This window comes from Octopus bimaculoides, chromosome 4 (genome assembly GCF_001194135.2).
Source record: "Octopus bimaculoides isolate UCB-OBI-ISO-001 chromosome 4, ASM119413v2, whole genome shotgun sequence".
NCBI lineage: Eukaryota > Metazoa > Mollusca > Cephalopoda > Octopoda > Octopodidae > Octopus > Octopus bimaculoides.
In genome coordinates this window covers 16,759,616-16,776,953 of record NC_068984.1, presented here as the reverse complement: position 1 = coordinate 16,776,953, position 17,338 = coordinate 16,759,616, and the positions used below count along the sequence as shown (strand labels likewise).

Here is a 17,338-nt window from a genome sequence, read left to right as displayed (position 1 = left end):
TAGAAATTGCTCTTCACATATTAAAAATGTTTTTTTAAGATGAACAATGCATTCAATATTATTGAATTTATAAAAAAAACAACAACAAAAAAAAACAAGATAATCAAAGTATAACCTTCCCACGCTATTCTATTATATAACGCACATTGACAAGCAGATAATTATGCAATCCTTTGTCTTTTCTAACTATTCCAACAACTCATGAGCACACAGGTTATATATACACATATATAATCAAAATAAGCAACAAGGATATCCAAAGTTAATGCAGTACGATCGTTTCATGCGACTCCATTTATTTAAGCAATGTGAACATTACATCAAATGTAAAATGCAGAGCAATCCTCAGCTGCACAAAGATATAGAAATTTACTGAAATTTCATTTCAACAAAGGACATATTTTTGTAACTACATTTAAACTCTCCAAGTAGAAAGGAATAATACAAAAAAACATTTTGACTTAGCCAGACCATACAGGCTAGTAATTAATTCTAAGCAGATTTTTAACTGTCACTGATTTTATTTGTTTTTATATATATATATATGAAAGTATAGAGTAACTCCAAGATTAATGCAAAATTGTTTTTAATATAACTAAACATAAGCACACAAACACACACACACAACCTAAAAACTGAATTGCCATGTTGCTTGCTGTCATAACTCATGGAGGAACCCTTCCCTATCATAAGAGAATTGGAACCCAGGACTGCAAGCTAACAAACTTTGTCAACTATATTGCACTTAGACTACTTACAGTGGCCAACTGGCATTGTGGGCCACTAAGAGTTGATTGTAGTGTTTATCCTGAGGTGATCCTTGATTGAACAGATCTATGATCAAAAGAATTCCAGCTGGAACCATCACATGTTTTGTTTTCCGTATATTGTACATTTAGAATTATTCAACGTATTCCTCCAGGATTTTTTAAAGACAATAAGGTATGATTTGACAGCTATTTCTAGCATGTTGAGAGACTATATAATGATTTGCTCACTAGTTAGTTTGCTGGATGTTTTAGTAAGGGGCATCATGTAATAGTAAGTCATTGATCCCAGACTAATAGGTTGGCAATCTGGTGATATGATCACCTACACTTTTACAGAGTTATTTGCTATCTATTTTTTTAAAAAGATTTACAGTACTGATCATTTTGGTAATTTTGGAATAAACTAATTTTAATTGGATATTGTAATGGAATAAGTGTTACTAAAATATGATATTGTATAAGATATGAAATATCTTGAGCTTAATATGTCATGAGATTCTAACTGACACCTGTATGGGTATCAGTGGTTAATATAAAGAACTTATTTGAATTCTTAAACAAATATGTTTAAAACAAACTTAATTAAATTCATTAGGTAAATAGTAAGATCCAAAGGAACTAGCAATGGTTTGTGACAATGGTTTGTGGTTGAAATTAATGAATATAAACAGATCAAAAGTGGAATAAATTGGTTTACCATGAGGAAGAAGCCTACTATAACAGACAGAGCCTTTTGTTGAGAAATATTATCTGATGGAATTGTATGATAAACAGTTTCTCATGACAACTGTGTTAATCTTTCAACGACCACAGTTGGCCAAAACTTGTATATAAAAGTTGAAAGTAATTCTCAGTAACTTTTGTGGCTTCGATATAATTTATCACTTAGATTCCTGTTATACAATCAGAAGATTTTTTTTTTTCACTTAATCTTTTAGCATTGTTAGCTATTGATTTTCAGTGCCAAACTTCTGATAAAGACATCAAAGAGCTATCTTTCACCAAGAAAAAGAATCTATATATTGTCAAAAAGACAAAAGTTTAAAAAACAAAAATTCTTGGTTACTAAATAGCCTGTCTGGTGAGAATAAGTAAACTATTTAAATAAGATTTACCCTATTACTTTACATGGTAGAGGAGTTGTTGTTTTCAATGAATTCTAAAATAGTTGCTTGTAGATTCCATACAGTATTTATTGTAATAATGTATTTAGTGTGGAAAAAAATTTCATTGCTTTCCCTATCAAATCAAAATGATGTTCTAAAATACACCCACAAAAGCCTTTTATTCAATATTTACTCCAGAAGTAGTAAATTGGAAAAAGCCAAGTTCATACCCACAAGCATGAAGTCCATCTAAAGGAATGATAATTCTTCTCCAATATTTGGTTGTGCCAGAATAATATATCGATGTTGGTTGTGTTTGGTCATCACAACGAGCCAAAGCATAATCAGCACAATTAGGAACAATCAACTGCCATGTTTTACCACCATTTACAGAATATTCCAGACGTACAGGATATTTGTGAGTTGAACTGGCACCACAACCAACATTGATCTGACAGAATAAATAAAAATAGAATAAATAAGAATAAAAATAATTGAAGGGTAAACTTTCTGCCAGTAGAATTTACAAAATATAATTGTTAGTTTTATATCATTTAATATCAACATCACACAATGTTTCACCCAAACTACTCTATCCTAAAACTTGTTATGATCTTGCATTAATTTGCTAGTATTTTATAAAAATGATACTTTTCATTGTATCAACATTTATCAAATAATAAGCATTTACCATAAGGCAGCAAGCTGGCAGAAACGTTAGCACGCTGGGTGAAATGCTTAGCGGTATTTCATCTGTCTTTACATTCTGAGTTCAAATTCTGCCTGTGCCTTGAGTAGAAAAGAATAAGCATTTACCATAAACTCTCCCAACTCTATGGTAACAAAAAACTTCCAAGATCCTTGGTTCCCTAAATGGGTTGCTACAACATTATACTTTGTTATCCATACACAAGACTTTCCTAAATCTCTGCAAAGACACTCAAAATTCAATGTTTATTTCATTGCGGTCAGTTAAATTGTCCTAATTTGTGAATGTTTATAGTCACTCACATATTTTAATCATTAATTATAATTACTGGTTTCAAATTTTGATACAAGGCTGACAATTTCAGGGTGGAACGGTAAGTTGATTTCATTGATCCCAGTGCTCAAGCTGGTCCATATTTTATTAATCCCAAAGGGATGAAAAGCAAAGCTGACCCCAGCAGAATTTGAACTCAGAATGTAAAGACAAGCGAACTGCCACTAAGCATTTTGCCTGGCATGTTAATGATTCTGCAAGTTTGCCACCTTATCAGTAATTATAATTATTAATAATTACATAATTGCAATTATTAATAATTACATAATTACAATTACAAAATGAAAACCTTGTTTCTCAAGAACAAATTATTTGCAGCAACAGATAAAAATAAATCTATCTTCTTTTCCAACAAAAACAATGGAAAACATTGTCTTGTTCAATGACACTAATATTCTCTGAATACACAAGAGAAACACTTAGGTGTCCCAATAACGCACCAATAACATTCATGCAGTTAAGACAAAGACAATGAAATACCCTGCAATCATTCATTGGTTTGAAAATTAGATAAAAATATAAAATGGTGACATTAGTCTACAAGCAAAACATAAGATCAATACTAATTATGTCAACTTTGTCTGGTCCACAAATTTTTGCTACAAACTGTGTATAGAGTTATAAACCATGCACGATAACTATTTCCCATAGTAGACAATACAATAATTTATAAAGTAAAGCAAAAGTATTAAAACTGACAAAAAAGAAACAAAAAGAAAAAAAAAACAACACTCAGACATAGGAAGAACATGGCTGCAATCTGCTCTGCTGCACATATGACCTGCAGTTATGTCCAGCTAAATTGAAACATATTGATGTACAACATACCTGTGTGTAATAGTTACAGATAAACTGCAATGTTGATAATAACATATGCACTAGCAATACATTGTCTGGGAGTTTAGAAGTCTAACATAGTGCAAGCATGGCTGTGTGGTTAAGAAGTTTTCTTCTCAACTACTTGATTTCAGGTTCAATTTCACTGCACTGCATTTAGAGCAAGTGTCTTCTACCATACTCTCACATCAACCAAAACCCTGTAACAGAAATTTTGCAGGAGAAAAATCTGAATGAAAGCCTGTTGGAGAGATCATTTCTGTCTTTTGGAGGTTGTAGATTAATCTGTTGTTTGGTTTAACAGCAACGCTTGAGCCTTGGGTACCTTTAGTGAAGTTTGCTATTGTAGATATTTGAATCAACACTCTAGTCAAAGGATAATTTTCTCCTTTCTTTTCTATCAGTCACTAAGGCCCTAAAGTGGGATATAGATACTGCCATTCAACCTCTCATTAATAGCAAAAAACATTCCCCTTCCACAAAAAGAAAAAGAAAAAAAAACTAGCTGAAAACTTTCTCCTTGATACAATTAATAGATATTTTATAATAATTGTACTTTGTAAGTATGTTTTCATTAAAATAAAATTATAATATTTACGGAGATGTACTTGCAAAGCAAGTGATCTGATCTGAGATCGTGTGCTGAAACAAAAACAATTGCAGCATGGAAGGTGTTTATAAGCCATTTAAAAACACATAAAAACTGTTAGATTCACTTCAACATTTAAATTTAATTTGTCAAAATATTTTCGTCGCTTTGAGACCACAACCTGTCAGTGAACAGGTCACGGCCTCAAAGCGACGAAAATATTTTGACAAATTAAATTTAAATATTGAAGTGAATTTAATGGTTTTTGTGCATTTTTAAATGGTTTATAAACACTTTCCATGCTGCAACATTATAATATTTCAAAATCAAAAAGTATAATAGTATTGAAACATTTTGAAAGTTAATAGAACACATATCACACCAAATCCATAGGAATAAATAGATGTGTATAATACTTTCTCTATATTTTAGGCAATATTTAATATCTTTGCAAAGCTCTATATCACCAATATAGCTAATATAATAACATAAATATTCTTACATCAAATTGCACAACTGACATAGGTCCAATATCCAAATCTCTCGTAACAATAGAATGTTCTCCAGTTCCCCTTTTGAATACCAAAGCTGAGCTGCCTGCAGTTCGAGTGCTTTCCCTGTAAATATCAAAGACACCATGCAATAAAATATTTGTTAATGACAGACATGTTGAACTGGCAGAGAACTGAATAGAAAGACCTGCAAAACATTAAAACCAAACATTTCCAGTGAAAAATATTGATGTAAATTGGCTGAGGAGATCAGTAAAAATATTGATCTATAATGGCTAACAATTGCAAAAGGAGCATGAAATTGAAGAGACTGAAGGAATGTATAGAACTATCAAATTCTGAAAGTAAATTGTTTAGAATTAATGATGTTAAAGACAGATTCCATAGTTATTAGTAGTACTGATTAATAATCTAATAAATAACATTACTATCATTACCATTACTTCTATATTGGAATATTCCAAAGTTTTGAAACATCAATATCTTTGTATTGTTTGGAATCAAACTTTATCAAATGATATCTGTTGTTTTCCTGTTATAACATATGATATGGAGTCATTAAATTAGACAGGCCCATACAGATTGTCAGAATACTTCAGAGATATACAAAGAATTTCATTCTGAAAAGCATTGACCTCTGGTGCATGAGTCAAGGTTTACAGATAATCTTGTTAGAAATGATTCTCTCCTTCAAACTCACGATACCCCCCCACCCCCGTCACCTCTCACACTGTGTAAATTATCTCAACAACTTCCTGGTGTTTAGGCAGTTGATGAATGACAGAAATAAATTCATACTGATGCCCATCATTAGATAATTATTCATAAAACTGGTCCACAGAAAAATTCACCATTGACCACTGGCTTGCTGTTCACATAAATACGTCATCGTCGTCGTCGTCGTCGTCGTCATCGTCATCATCATCATCATCACTGTTTAACGTCCACCTTTCATGCTGGCATGGGTTGGATGGTCTGACATTGAGCTGCCTAGCAGGAAGCTGCTCAGACTCCAGCTGTCTGTTGAGATATGGCTTCTATGGCTGGATGCCCTTACTAACACCAATCACTTAACAGAGTGTGCTGGGTGCTTTTTACATGCCATCAGCACAGGTGCATTTACACAACACCGGTACAGGTGTGTTAACACAGCATTGGCATGGCTGCTTTTTTAATGACACTGGCACCTGAAAGGACAAATCTGTATGTATGGAAGACAGCGATTTCGCTTAGCTTGTCATGTCTTATCAAGTACAGCAAATTGCCACATCTCCTGATCCCTTGTTATTTCTTCAGTGAGGCCCAGCATTTAAAGATCCTTTCTCACCCTTCATCCCATGTCTTCCTGGGTCTACCCCTTCAACAGGTACCCTCCACAATTAGAGCTTAGTGCTTCTTTATGCAGCTCAGTACCTCTTCCCAATGTGCTGACATCTCTGGAGGCAAGAGCATAATAGTCAGAAAGCTAAAGGAAGAATTTCTCTTTTATATCTTACTTGTCTTAGTCATTGGATTGCAGCTAAGCTCTGGCACCATCTTGAACTGATTTTTTTGTGATCAAATTGACCCCAGTACTTAGTTTTTGAGTTTTATACTTATTCTGTTCGTTTATTTTGCTGGACTCCTAAGTTAGGAGGACATAAACAAACCAACACTGTCAAGTAGTAGGTGGGACAAATATAGGCACAAAGACGTACATACATACATACCTATATATATACACCTTCACACATGCATAGACTCACACATAAGGTATTGGTTGCTATGGGATTATAGTAGAAGACACTTGCCCAAGGTGCCGCACAGTGGGAGTGAACCTGAAATCACACGGTTTTAAAATGAGCTTGTTAACCATGCTGCCATACTGGCATTCAATTTGTTCCCTGCAAGATGATTTTGAAACTTGAAATTTTCAATCATTTTTCCCTTCTGACCAACAGGCATTAGTCTTTCTGATAAAGGAACTATAATTCCTTAATAAACTCTCTCTCCCTCCCTCTCTTACTCTGAGAGCAACTGTAGGTGGCAGCATCAACAGAATTCTACAAAAGTTGTAGTTGCAGGCAATTAGACACTAACATATTGGAAACTTACCTACAACTGCTTAGACACAATGTTATAATGTTTGATAGAGAGAGACCTTGCCAACATTGACATAGTTGCTTATTTTTGAAAATTATAAGATTTTAAAATATTACATATCCGTTTATGTGACTCTTCCATAACACTCTGATAATGGTTTGTTAATATATCAAGCAAGGGGTGATGAAAACACAAGAGTAAATAATCTCTGGACAATTGTCAATCAAAAAAGGCATTTGTAGAATTCTGTTCTACCAGATTTAGTTAACCATTGAATACTGAGGAGGCATTATTTATATTAAATGTAAATTTATTCTTATAAGTTAATGTTTCGTTTGCAGGAAATAGTCTTTTGTCATCAATATAAGGGAAATTTTTTTTATCTTACTCTAGATTTTTGGAAATCATAACTACACTACTACAATGAATCTTATATCAACCTACCACGAGCTCTATGATACAAACTTCCTGTTGTAAAGTAGTCTAAATTAAAACTTTCCATCAAAGTTTCATATTAATTTGTTTCAAACACTAGCTTAATGACAATTTTATTTAATTAATTATATTGTTTTCAGAATTAATTACAACAAAAGCAGTGTATTTCGCTAGAAATATGGTAACAAAAGGGTTAAAGTGGGAAGCCAAGATAGTTTTTGAAGCTTTTTATTTTCTTTTGGAAAGAAGAAAAAAAATCAAGTAAAATGGCGTACCGTCTGCTGAATTCACAATATGACCCAAGTTTTCCATTGTTTGAAAACTGCCACAGACCTTGATCTAATGATGGTTTTTCAAATTTGTCATCAAGCATGTTTGGGTTGAGTGTCATAGTTCCAACAAAAAAGTTATCTATTGCCCATGTTGACTTCATTGAACCTATAACAAAGTCAACAAAACAATTTCATTTGAATTCTTGAAGAAAAAAATTTTAATATTGAAAATGCTAAATAGGATTATAATTTTAAAGCTAGTTTAAGAATAACAATGGAATATATATATAAATAGGGTGACTCAACCCTGAGAATAGAGTCAAATTTACCATAACATTTGAGTCAACAAGGACTTCAGGTTTTACCTATCAGCTTATTGAACCAGTCTAGTTGAATATGCTGATAATGCAAAACATGATATCCCTGTTGATATTGGAATTAATTCTATGTGACCCTAGCTATTGGCAGCATGCTGTATCTTGGTAAACACACCAAATTTGCTAAAAAGTATCTAACTTTTGAACTAAAGCTAAATTATGTGAATGAACACATTGAGAAAATACTGCAGTTTTGACTTTAGTAGCTATTATTAAATTTGGTGTCAACTGTTGTAGTCTTTGTTTAATATTAGAAAATATTTTAAGACGTGTGATAAATATTTCACTGAAAATGTCTTAAATCATTACCTTCTTTGAGTCAACATGCTTAGGAAAGTTAGATTTTGTTTCTTTGTGTTTTAATAGAGATAACTTCAAAACTAGCAGATGAACTTCCACAAAACATTAATAACATGATATATTATAAACCACAACAGTTTTTAAGTTATTCACTCACAAACCCATGTTTACATATATATCCTTGGATGGTACTTAACTATTGCTCACTCTGTCTTTCTCTCTCATATATATATGTATAAACATACATATATATGCACTCATACCACATGTATGTATACATGCCTATACTCACATTCATACATTGATGCATACACACATACATAGATACTCACATATGTAGATACATACACACATATGTATGTATGTATGTATGTATGTATGTATGTGAGTGTGTGTATGAATGTGTAAAAACAATTTATGAAAATATTTTTTAAAGAAATATTTTACCACGTTATATGACAGAAAATTTTCTGCTAACTGAAAAATAACTACTGTAAGAATATTCATTTGTTCAATAAACTACTAAATAATTATTTTTATACTCTACTACAATTCATCATACATACAAACTGTTAAAAGATTAAAATTAGAAACAAAAAAACAAACCAACAAATTGACATCGTATTTCTGCATTATAAATTATGTTACTAACCTCCATGCTTTGGTTGCCAGAATCTGAATTTTGTTGCATTGGCTTTGGCTAATGGAGGTAAAAATACACTGAAGAAGCTGAAGAACATTAAAAACAAACCATAAATGATTAATGTCAGATCTATAATGCAAATATTGTCTTAACATTTCGGTTTCCAAGCTGTTAAAGTTTATCAAAAGCGAAAATGTATATTGTTTATCTTTTACTTGCTTTAGTTATGGAACTTCATTCATGCCTTGAAGTGTCCAGTCAAACAAATCAAACCCAGTACTTAGTTCCTTTTAAGTCTGGTACTTAGTCTATGAGTCACTTTTGGTGAAACCACTAAGTTATGGGGATGTAAACAAAGCAACACTGCTGTCTAGCAGTGGGAGAAGAGAGAGATAAACACAAAAGCATACATACATACATACATATATATATATATATAAATTAGAAATGGAAATCAAAATAATAAATTGAACAATTAGATAATTTAATCATTAAATGATAAATTCAAGTCCATTTTATTATTTTATACAAACAAATGACACATCTCACATAAATTACAGCTGTTTCAACACCATTAGTTAATTGTTCAATTTATTGTTTTGGTTTCCATTTCTAATTTATATTTATATACTCTTTTACTCATTTCAGTCATTTGACTGTGGCCATGCTGGAGCACCGCCTTTAGTCGACCAAATCGACCCCAGGACATTCTTTGTAAGCCTAGTACTTATTCTATCTGTCTCTTTTACTAAACTGTTAAGTTACGAGGGATGTAAACACACCAGCATCGGTTGTCATGCGATGTTGGGGGAACAAACACAGACACACAAACATATACACACACATACATATATATATATATATATATATATATATATATATATATATATACGATGGGCTTCTTTCAGTTTCCGTCTACCAAATCCACTCACAAGGCTTTGATCGGCCCAAGGCTATAGTAGAAGACACTTGCCCAAGGTGCCACACAGTGGGACTGAACCCAGAACTACATGGTTTGTAAGCAAGCTACTTACCACACAGCTAATCCTACGCCTATATATTATTATTTAAAGGATTGATGTTACTCCTCCAGAAAGTAAAGAAACAATAAGAAGAGTGTGACTGTTATCGAATGAACAATATTTTGACATCTCGTGCGTCTTCCACAAGTTCAAAATAAACATCTCAATCTACTTCAGTTTGGTAATTTTTAGAAGATTGATGTTACTACAAGATGTTGAAATATTGTTCATTTGATAACAGTCACACTCTTCTTATTGTTTCTTTATTTTCTGGAGGAGTAACATCAATCCTTTAAATAATAATAATAATAATAATAATCATTTGTAACATAGATACAATGAGGGATAGTTGACCAAAGAAAACAGTTCAAATGATAGAATAAATTAAAATGATAAATGGTTACAAGTTCAATAACTAGAAGTCCTAAGTTTTGTTATAAGATTAAAAAAGAAAATTGCATTTACCGTGTGTTGGAGTCATTCTTGTAATGGATTTCCTGTAGTAAATGCCACGTGATGCCACCATTAATAGAGTATTGCAGCAGTACACTCTCCCGACGTGGCCATGCAAGTGATTCTCCCTTGCAAGCATATTTGAAGAAGAACTCAATATTGTTAATCATGGTTGTGTCCATATTCTCTGTGACAACAAGCCGTAGTAAATCCTATAATGAAGGCAAAGGGCATAGTTTCAATTCAGAATGAAGAAAGATTTCCTCTTCCATATAATCAAATATGGAAAGTTTCTTTTTTTTTCCTTGAAAAATGAACATTATTATTAAATTAGATATTTTCTGGTATAAGCAGTTGAGGCAGTATTAAATTAAAATTGCCATCTATGTATCATACTTAATGTATACACACTATCAACAAGCCAGTATTCATCTTGAGATATCATCTCTTATGGATATGGTTAGGTTAAGTGTGGGGGAATACACTGTTGCAGTGTGCTGCTGCATTTGCTGTTTGTCAGTATATTCCTGAATTCTCCTGGGTGACCTTTGAGCAGTCAGTCTCCATTTCTGCAAGATACCTCCTTGTCTAATGTGACCATGTGGCATATGGTTAATCAACAGAAGTTGTTAACACAGTCAGATCATCAGTGAAGAGGAGACATTAAGCAGACTAACTTGGAAAATTGAGCAACATGGCCAAACAGTCTGAGCTGACACTCCCAAATCATATAAGTAATAAGACACAACCCAGTTTCAGAGTAGAATCGTTGGCTGGATGTGAAATCTGGTGAATCATTGACTGGATATGAATCTGGTGGATCCTTCACAAGATTATGGACATGCTGTGTTAAAAACAATAAATATCAGAGGGAGACAAAAACACTCTAGCAATGATCAGCAAGAGTGCCAGATGCCCTTTTTGGGCCTCTTCTGCATTTTGCACTTTTTGGGTCTCTTCTGTGATGTGTATTCACAGCCAACCACATGCTTTAATGGGGCTGGTTGCAAGTACATATCATTGAAAGGCACAAAAAGCTGAAATTCATCTTGAGCTCTTGCTCGCCACTACTGGGATAATATTTGTGTTTTTAACACTGCAAGTGATGATATATCAGGGCAAATGCTGGAATAACTGGCCTTATCAGCTGTGTGTATACATTAAGTATACTATACAAATGACTATTGAATTAAATATTTCATTTACCTTATAAAAGTAAGACAAACAGACTATGCTGGGTTTCTGGCTTCAGGGGCTTTGTTTGATCATATTGACTCTATACTTATTTTGAATTGGTACCTAGTTTATCGCCCTCTTTTTATCAAATGGTTAACCCTTTCATTACCGTATTTATTTTGAGATGCTCTCTGTTTCTTTCAATTGATTTTAAATATAACAAAGAATTTAATAAAATAACTTAGTTATCATTAAGCTAGTGTTAGGAACATAAATTGAGACTAAAGTTTGGTGGAAGATTTTAATTCAAAACTTATGAAAACAAGACATTTATACTGCAGAGCCAGAGGCAGTTTCAGCCAGGTTGGTATCGAAAGGGTTAAGTTATCTTTTGATGTAAAGGGATGTAATTAAACATAACATTTTTACACCAGTGGACACAGACACAAACTACCATCTGTCTATCCATCCATTCATCTGTCCATCTGTGTGTCTATACATTTATCTATGACAAGCTTCTGCAGAGCTTCTGTCTACTTAAATTCCATTCACAAGGCATTGGTTAATTCAGGACTTCAAGCACCTGTACAGTGGGGTCAAACCTGAAGCTGTATGGTTGTAAAGCAAGCTTCTTGATCCCATGGCTATACCTTTCTTATATTGTTTACATGTTCCATTCACAGGATGGATTGCAGCCATGGTGCAGTGAAGGCGTAATTGAGCAAATCAACCCCAGTACTTATTTTCTTAGTCTGGTACTTATTCTATTGGTCTCCTTTGCTGAACCACTGAGTTATAGAGATGTAAACAAACCAACAACAGTTGTCAAGCAATGAGGGACAAATACAAACACACAAGCTTCTACACAGTTTCTTGTTTCTGTATTGCCCACAAGGGGCTAAACATAGAGGGGAAAAACAAGGACAGACAAACGGATTAAGTCGATTACATCGACCCCAGTGCATAACTGGTACTTAATTTATCGACCCCTGAAAGGATGAAAGGCAAAGTCGACCTCGGCAGAATTTGAACTCAGAACGTAACGGCAGGCGAAATACTGCTTAGCATTTCGCCTGGCATGCAAACGTTTCTGCCAGCTCGCCGCCACACAGTTTCTGTCTACCAAATTCAATCACCAAGAATTAATTGGCCCAGGGGCTACAATAGAAGGCACTTATTCAAAGTGCCATGCAGTAGGATTAAACCTGAAAACACATGGTTGCAAAGTGAGTTTCTTAATGACACAACCATGCTTTTACTAATACAATTTACAATTGTTTCTATTTAACCCCAGGGCAGCTCTGATCAAAGACATACCAGTGGTCATTATCCTGCCATTTTGTATATGAATGTTTTATCATTTTAAGATGATAAGGTGTGATTTGAAAATGATTTAGCTGTTATTTCTAGCAAGTTGAACAACAACATAGAGATCACCACCTCCCTCATTAGCTCTTTATCATAGGGTTATTTATTAATTGTAAGTGATAGAATAATGATTTTTCAAACAGAGTATCCTGGATTGCCTCTCTTTTATTTTGTTCAGACTGGTTATAGGATTTTAACTTCTTCAATATCAACTTACTTGACACTGCCCTTGGTTGCAGGATATAAACTTCCTGTTTTAGAGTGATCTAAGTTGAAACCTTTTATCAGAATTTTATGTCAGTTTATATTCTAAACACCAGCTTAATAATGACAGTTGTTTTACTAAATTCTTCATAATTTTTTTGATTGAAAATTGATTGAATCTAATGCAGTATATTTCAGCAGAAATATGGTGACAAAAGAATATAACAATAGGATGAAGATCCTTTCCAAGTCATATAAACTCATAGGGCCAGTTTCCTGGTTTCTCTGGTGCATATATTCCACCCACACCCAGCACTGGATGGGATGCCAGTCCATTGTAGGTAACAAAAGGGTTAAGCTCAATACCATCAGGTATTTGTCTGTTTTAAAATGTCCTTATTTTACTTTCTAAACATGAAATGGAATGTAATAATGGTTTATAAGAACTTGCCTTTGCAAATACTAAGGAATTTCCTGATACCAAGTGGCCACATATGTCAGAAACTTCACCTCCATATAATTCTTGCCATTTATTGTAGTCAAGACTTTCAGAACTAAAATCGTCTCTTAGATTCATTCGTAGAGTTTTTTCAGGTACGCAATTGGGTGGCAGAAAACCCTTATCACATCTGGTGAAAAAAAATACAAACAAATCTAAAACATAACAACAACAAAACAAATTGAAGATTGTTAATTTGGTGTGTTAGATGATAAACCTACTTGAAAGAAAATACGAAGTGTAGTAGGAATCATGGGAAATGATAAAGAATGCAAAATGATTTTGAAAAAATATCTGTGATAGAAGTCACTGGAGGTGGATGGATTGTGGAGATAAAATAGTGCTGCTTGAAAGAGTAGAAAATAGATTTAGTGTATCTAATCTGAGAACACAAATGTTTGTGCTACCTCCTCAAGATCTGGTTGCCAGACAAAATTTCAAACAGAAGTCTGAGACAGAAATAACCCAAACTCCCATCAATCAAGAAATTCTGAAAAGGAAATGGGGCGAGATTGATCACACTCTAAGGAGACCTGAAAGCAACATTGCAAGACAAATGTCAGACTGGCAATCTGAAGGAAAGAGCATGGTTGGACAACCTAAGAAGACCTGGAAAGGATGCATGAAGGTTGAAGCAAAAGCAATCAGTCTCTCTTGGTCTGAAATCAAGGAGGTAGCCTATTTCCTTGGGCTACCTCAATTGGCATGAAATGTTTGTGGCCCTTTGCTCCTTATGGAGTAATGTAGATTAACTAACTAATTTGAGAAGGAGCTGGCAGAGAACTACATTAAGGGGGAATGTGTCTGTGGAGTGCTCAGCCAACTGTATGTTAATTTCACAAGTAGGCTTTTCCATTGATTGGATCAACTGGAACCCTCATTGTCATAACTGATGGAGTACCATTTAGTGTCCTAATAGTAGAAACTAAATCATTGATTAGAGTTTATGAAAGAACATTGAATAAGCATTTTTTTTCCTGTTTTGAAAGTTACTTGACAACCTCACTTGTACCAATGGCACAAAAAAAGCACCCAATACACACTGTAAAATGGTTGGCAGCAGGAAGGGCATCCAGCCATACTGTAGAAACTATGCCAAAGCTGACATAGGAGCTCAGTGTAGCTTTGCAGCTAGCTAGGTCCTATCAAACAGTTAAACTCATGTCAGCAGGGAAAACATATTAGATGATGATGATGATGATGAGGAAGATGATGTATCCTTACCAGAATTAAACAGGTTTTCTAGAAATGTAGAGGCTAAAACAATGAATAAATAAAAACATTACTCACATACATTTCCCTTGATCACAGTAGCCATGGCCTGAACATAACCAAGGACAACCTGCTCCTAGATATACATTATCCAAGGCCCAAATATCACCTCGAGGACTTTCGGTGTGCTGAAACCACCGGAATCTGGTGTTTGGAGAACTGATACAGAGAAAAGGTCATGTTAAGAATTACAAACAAAATTTACAAATCCAAGATGGGTAACATCAATAAATACTTATAATAATAATGGCTTCAAATTTTGCCAGAAGGGTAGCAATTTTTGGGGAGGGGATGAGTCGATTACATCGACCCCAGTGTTCAACTGGTACTTATTTTATCAACCCCGAAAGGATGAAAGGTAAAGTCAACCTCGGTGGAATTTGAACTCAGAACATGGTGACAGGCGAAATACCGCTAAGCATTTTGTCTGGCATGCTAATGATTCTGCCGGCTTGCCACCTTAGTACATTTAAAAATAATAAGAAACACTGAAATTTAAAATCCGTTTACAATATTTATAAGAAATGGAAATAAGGGAATAAAATATTCTAAGTACTTAAATGTGTGTGTGATATTGTATCTGTGTGTGCCTGTGTGAGTGTCTGGTAATACATGATAAACAGTCTCTAAACAAATGACCCATTTGCTGGTCAAAAATGAAAGACATCATTCAAAGGAAAAGCAAATCTTAAAGATCTACAACAATTGTCAGGTTATTCTGCCTTAAGAACAATAACTTTTTGTTGGCATATTAACTGATCAGCCCTTTCACAGTAAATTAGAAGCACTTCTGTTTATGACAATATAGGCTGTTTCTTATTGAAGAAAGCAAATATATTCATGTATAACAAAGTTAATCCTTTAACCCTTTCGATACCAACCTGGCTGAAACTGCCTCTGTGGAACAAATGTCTTGTTTTCATAAGTTTTGAATTAAAATCTTCCACCAAACCTTAGTCACAGTTTATGTTCCTAACATCAGCTTAATGATAACTATGTTATTTTACTAAATTCTTTGTTATATTTAAAATTAATTGAAAGAAACACAGAGCATCTCAACAGAAATATGGTAACTGGTTTCTTTTTTCAGCACTGTACATTCTAACCTTTCAGCATTCAGACTACTCTGTCAAGTGTAATACTTATTCACATTATTTTGAATAAATCATGCATTATCTTGTAGCTTTGAGATCTCAATGATGTGATTGTTTATTTTTAGAATGACATTGTAGGGTAAATGTGAGAGACCAGATCTGGCTTGTTTGAACATAAAACAGAATATTTGGGCCAGATATGGTCAGTTTAAATGGTAAAGGGGGAGAATTAACAGTATATACATATGAAGTAAATTTAAATAAATTTGGAACATATTGTACATAACCCAGACAAACATTTTCTTCTAAGTTTAATTTTCTTCAACTTTCTAGAAAGTTTTCATCAACAATATCTGCAGAACAAATTGTCTCCCCACAAAAGGTTTCCATTAAAAAGAAGCCAAATAAAGTAATTGATGAAGTTAGGAATAAGTTTTAAATGATGTTTCAGTGTTCATAGAGTTGAATAATGAATTTTTATGAAAGTTAATGACCAAATTTTATGATTATATACAAGCTCACTTCTAAATTACATAGCATATTTTTTTCTATACTACATGATTGTATGTAGATATCAGCTCGTTTAAAAAATCAGATAGAAAATTAATTTATTAGTTATTTGTTTGTTTTTTTAGTGAACAAAATATTCAGGCACAATAATAACTCATTAAGGTAATTAATAATATTACATAAAATCAATACATACATTGAGGCAGCAGGAAGATAGATAGTAATACGAGTCCAGTTGATATGTTGTTCTGAAACATATTGGCTACTTAAATGGTAGCCATTACAAATAAACTTTGGTGGTGCACACTCATCTATAACAGAGTGCCATGTCTTGCCTGTGTCTATAGAATATTCCAGCTTTACGCTGTATAATGTGTTGTATAGTGTACCACAGCCCATCGAGATATCAAACTGGAGGAAAGTGGAGGGTGTTATGTGGTAGTCCCATGTCTCGGCATATCGTTTCTCTGTAAAACAACACAAAGAATTAGTATACATAAAGTGCAGGAAATGACTGAATAATTAAGAAATCTGCTTTACAATCATGTGGCTTTTGGTTCAATCCCAAATATATATATATATATTACATGTGTATAAGAAGGGATGATCACAAAGTGGACATCTGCATATGCTAGAAAGAGGTCATCCCTTCTTATGCACATGTAATACAATTTTTCTGAATTTTCAGAATTTTTATATGCTAGGCCACTTGGTTTTAAATTGAATATTAATTCAATTTATCACCCTCTATATATAAATAATAATTTATATATAT

The 17,338-nt window shown here is 33.5% G+C and overlaps 1 protein-coding gene across 1 annotated transcript in view; it reads right to left on the bottom strand.

The window, feature by feature from the left end:
• The window catches only part of LOC106875197 (reelin), a 200,233-nt gene that overhangs the window by 53,058 nt on the left and 129,837 nt on the right, over positions 1 to 17,338 (bottom strand). Inside the window, exons 31-38 of the mRNA XM_014923240.2 lie at positions 16,760 to 17,030; positions 14,978 to 15,118; positions 13,640 to 13,817; positions 10,453 to 10,652; positions 8,975 to 9,051; positions 7,649 to 7,811; positions 4,847 to 4,961; positions 2,107 to 2,327 (exon numbers count right to left, since the gene is read on the bottom strand). Coding sequence (XP_014778726.1) covers positions 2,107 to 2,327; positions 4,847 to 4,961; positions 7,649 to 7,811; positions 8,975 to 9,051; positions 10,453 to 10,652; positions 13,640 to 13,817; positions 14,978 to 15,118; positions 16,760 to 17,030 — 1,366 coding nt within the window. The remainder of the gene's footprint in view (positions 1 to 2,106; positions 2,328 to 4,846; positions 4,962 to 7,648; positions 7,812 to 8,974; positions 9,052 to 10,452; positions 10,653 to 13,639; positions 13,818 to 14,977; positions 15,119 to 16,759; positions 17,031 to 17,338) is intronic.